Source organism: Fulmarus glacialis, unplaced genomic scaffold (genome assembly GCF_000690835.1).
Source record: "Fulmarus glacialis isolate BGI_N327 unplaced genomic scaffold, ASM69083v1 scaffold22058, whole genome shotgun sequence".
Lineage (NCBI taxonomy): Eukaryota > Metazoa > Chordata > Aves > Procellariiformes > Procellariidae > Fulmarus > Fulmarus glacialis.
This window is the reverse complement of record NW_009229242.1, coordinates 613-4,868: the sequence shown is the minus strand read 5'-3', so window position 1 is coordinate 4,868 and position 4,256 is coordinate 613. Positions and strand designations below refer to the sequence as shown.

The window sequence follows — 4,256 nt, the reverse complement described above, 5'->3', positions numbered from 1 at the left end:
CCACTCGGTCACCCCCATTTGCCGGAGGTGAGATCGAGCGTGGCTCGACAAACCTTTGCGGTTTTCGAAATATTCGCCGCAAAATTCGCAGCGGATGTCTCGCACCGGGTCGGCTCGGGAAGCTGCGGGGAGAGACGTGGGGTCGGGGCGAGAGAAGGACCGTGCTTAACCCCCCCTCTCTGCTCCTCCCCGGCCACAGCAAGGGGTCCCCGAGGAACCACGGAGGATGGTGTGGGCTCCCCCAGCGCACTGGGGAGAGCCCTCAACCCCTCCCAAAGCAAGACGGACCCCCGTGTCCCCATCCCCGAGGGGGACGTGCCCCCTTCCCACTCGGCCCCGCAGACGGGGTGGGGAAGGGGACAGCCATGCACTTACAGAGGTTCAAGGGAGACATCTCCTCCCGCGGGGACCAGGCTCGGTCGGATGGGTGAGGTTCTCCGTGAAGTCCTCCCGACATCATCTCCCGCTTGATTTCCACCCTCAGTTGATCTTGTTTGAGTTTCTTCTGCAAGGAGGGAGGAGAAAGGCCTGGAAACATCTTCCGGGCGGTGGGAGGTGGGGATGAGGTAGGAGATTGCCCCATGGGGCTGCCGGGTTGCTGGACCTTCTTGGTGAGGGTGTGGATGTGAATCTCTCCGGGACCGCGCGGCTCCAAGGATCCCATGCTGCCCAAGAGGGTCTTGGCCATGGCTTTTTGCCCGGGACCGGTGGGATTAGAGGCGCTGCTCCGCGGTTGGGTTCTCCGTTTAAGGATCTCCCGTAGCGTGTCGATGGGCGAGCCGTTGACGTACCACTCGGTCACCCCCATTTGTCGGAGGTGGGATCGAGCGTGACTCGACAAACCTTTGCGGTTCTCGAAGTATTCACCGCAAAACTCGCAGCGGATGTCTCGCACCGGCTCCGACCCCGAGGCTGCGGAGAGAGAGAGAGAAGAAAGAACAGTGTTGCTCAGCAGACGGACGCAGCCCACAGCGGCAAAGCCGATCCCTGCCTGAAATCGGAAGCAGGCTCGAACGCATCGGGGTACTCCAGGAAAAGGCAACGGCTGGGGGCTGCGGGGAGCTGGAGGGTTTCCCGGTGGGGCCGACGGCAGAGCCGTGGTCCGGAGCACCGGGGTAACGCGGACACTTGTGTCCCTTCCCCGGGAAGCGGCGAATCTCGCTGGTGCCGCAGCATCCAAGCCCAGCTGCTGTGAGGAGGAGGAAGGGCTCTGGATGAAGACACGCTCCCAGACACCGCGGTGGCATGCCTAAAGAGAGCGCGTCCCCGCTAATCCCGGTGCTGGATGCTCAGCCCTCGAGCGGGGGCATCTCCTGCCTCCGGGAAGCGCCAATTCCCGGCACGTTGATGAAGAGGGGAAGGAAGATGAAGCGGGAAGAGGTTTTACCACCAAAACCAAGCCGCAACCTGAGCCACGCGATATCCTGGAGAAGAAACGCAACTTCACCAGTCCTTGTCCGCCCTCCAGCTGCAGAGGGGGGAAACCATCGGCACTGCGCCGGGATGGGGAAATCGAGGCAGATCCCTGCCTGGAACTGGGGCAAAACCAGGATAATTTCAGGAGGGGAAAGCAGCGCAGGCAGGACTTGTCCAGCCGCTCCCGGGCACCGCGCAGCCGTCCCCGCTGGTGGAAAGAGTTCACCGGGGCGATAATTTCTAACCCGAGTCGGGATTTTGGGTGCCGCTGAAGCGATGCCGGGAAGGGACCTTTCAGGCAGCCGAAACCCTGCTCGGCGCTCAGACCGGCCCCGGCTGACAGCCGGCACGGCCGCGGCTTCAGTTTCTTGGCCAGTGAAGGGGAAGGAGGGAAAAGATCGGCTGATTCCTTGTGCCGCGGTGTGGGATCTGTTGGCCGCTGCAGCATGCCAGGGACTTAGCTCACGCCAAGCTGAACGGCCAGGCAAGAGATCATCTGCTTCTACGGCTTCATTAGCAGGCAGCCCTAACGAAGAGGAATTACGGCGCTGGCTACGAGACAGGCACAAAGCGCTTTTCTGTTGCTGCTCCAAGTCTTTAAAGGGCTGCGAGGACAAGCCGGGGCCGAACTCTGCATCTTCTGTCACCGGCGGAGGAGCAGCACCCAGAGAGCGTCTCTGCTCCAGCAAACCCACAGGCGCATCCTCCAGCCACCGGCCGGCTCTGCCATCCCGGAGCTTTTCAGCTCGGGAAAAGCGAGACGGTAACCGGGACGGAGCAATTTTATAGCCCTACGGCTCCAAGAAACCTCACAGAGTTAGGAAATTCCCAGCCATGAGGATTTTGAGGGATATCAGGTCTTAGAGCTGCTCCTGCAACAAGGGAAGGAGCGGATACAACAAACGTTGGAGGCCGTTTTCCGCTTTATCGCAAGAAACGACCCCAAACACGCTGCGATTCCCACTGGGAAAGAGGAAGTGCCTGTCGGTGCTGCCAGCAATGGGATAGGCTCACTGGGCAAGCGCAGTAACGAGGACAAAGAACTAACGAGCCAGAGAAGCCAAACAGCCCTTTGAGCTGTTGATGAAGATGCTCCCAGGAAGACGTGGTGCTCTGGGAGAAGGCGGCAAGAGCCGGCTGCTGCCGGGAAAACCATTTTGGTCTCGAGGTGTCAGAATAAGTCACCGACGGAGCTTGGGGATGAAGAGAGTTGTGACAGCGCCAGGGCTGCGGTCCCAAGAACTGCGGCCGCGCCTCTCCGAGAGCATCCAACGTTGGAAATGGCAGCAGGGAACGGGCTGACTCCGGCCAAACCCACCACGCTCCGTCGGGAGAGGGAAGCCGGCTGTGCCGGATGGAGCCGCGGTGCAGGAGGATGCTCCACACCAGCCGAACTGCGGCCCGGAGGAGCCGAGGGAGGTGAAAGAAGTGGGGAAGAGAGATGTAAAGAGCTCGGAGGGCAAACAGCCAGTAGTTTTCCTGAAATCCCAACGGGAATGCCCGTTTGCACAGTCAGGGAAGACCGTCCGCTCCGATAGTCGTGACTGAGCGGCACGTATCTCCCCGACACGGCGGTTATCAAATGCCGGCTCCTCCACTGAGCTCTGCGCCCTCCCAGCCGCCGAGGGACGCCCGGCTTGGCAGGAGCAGGACGGGAGAAGCCGAGGATTTCCCCTGCCCTTAGCCGAACGGGAAACACCGGAGGAAAAAAAAAGAAAAAAAAGAAACTTACTTAAATTGAGGGGTCCTTCCTCATCCGCCTGCGGCCACTGTGCTTTTGGGGAGCTCTGCAGAGGGCTCAGCGAGAGCTTGGAGCTCTTCTCCTCGGGGTTTTTCGGAGACGGGGACCCCGAAAGAGCGGGTGGCACCTTCTTAAGGATGGGGGATCCCGGTTGCGAGAGGTTTTTTGAGAAGCCGGGAGGGGATTTGATGGCTTTATTAACGGGACCGTCTGGCGGGCGATCTCCGGCCTTGCCGAGTGCCAGGAGCGTGGGTCGAGGGGAACCGGAGGCGTCTTTGGGGGAACCGGATTTTTTGCCGAGGGTGGGAGACATGGGGCTGCCGTCGGGTTTGCCTTTTTGTTTCATTAGTTCGTAAAGCAAATCGATGGGAGCCCCGCTGCTCTCCGATTCGGCTACGCCGAGTTGCCGTAGGTGAGATCGGGCATGGCTGGATAAGCCTTTGCGGGTTTCGAAGCAGGCCCCGCACACTTCGCACGTCGTAAGGTTCTGGGCTAAAAAGAGAAAGAAAAAAAATAGAGAAAAAAGAAAATCAGGGCATGGTCGTGGCAGGAGGCACAAGGAGCAGCATCCAGCTGCGTTGTTTCTCTCCCTACAGAGGGATTTTCACCACCAACCCTAATTTTTTAATGTTAAAATGCTCCGCGCATCCCTGCGTGGGCAGGAATAAAGCGGGGAAAAGCGAGCAGAGCTGTGGGAGGACAAGGATTGCTGCTCTGGGGTGGGAAGAGGCCGGTTTTCCCACTCGAGGATGTTTTCCAGAGTGTTTTTGGAAGCCTTGCCCATGGTTCGGTCAGCCACGGGCAGGCTCCGAAGCCCAGCCAGTGAGGGAGAAGGATCTCAAAGTGATCGTTTTAGGGGAACGTCGTTAATTAGGAGAGGAAGGACTGATTGAGGTGGTTTGAGGAGGACAGGGAGTGCACGTCAGTCCTGGTGAGCTTTGGAAAGCTGCTGGCGCCACGAAAAGAAAAACGACGTAAACCAGCAATACTGGAGTACAACACTGCCACCCTCTTCATTAGAGGATTAATTAAGCAAAAGGACCTGAAAATCCTCCTGGATTGGGGTAGACAAACGCCTGCCAGGCTCCCCGCTCTCTCA

The 4,256-nt window shown here is 59.3% G+C and overlaps 1 protein-coding gene across 1 annotated transcript in view; it reads right to left on the bottom strand.

The window, feature by feature from the left end:
* The window catches only part of WIZ (widely interspaced zinc finger motifs), a gene marked incomplete at both ends in the record, with an annotated part of 4,933 nt that overhangs the window by 445 nt on the left and 232 nt on the right, over positions 1–4,256 (bottom strand). Inside the window, 3 exons of the mRNA XM_009583798.1 lie at positions 1–122; positions 376–912; positions 3,149–3,649. The exon at positions 1–122 is cut by the window's left edge and continues 445 nt beyond it. Coding sequence (XP_009582093.1) covers positions 1–122; positions 376–912; positions 3,149–3,649 — 1,160 coding nt within the window. The remainder of the gene's footprint in view (positions 123–375; positions 913–3,148; positions 3,650–4,256) is intronic.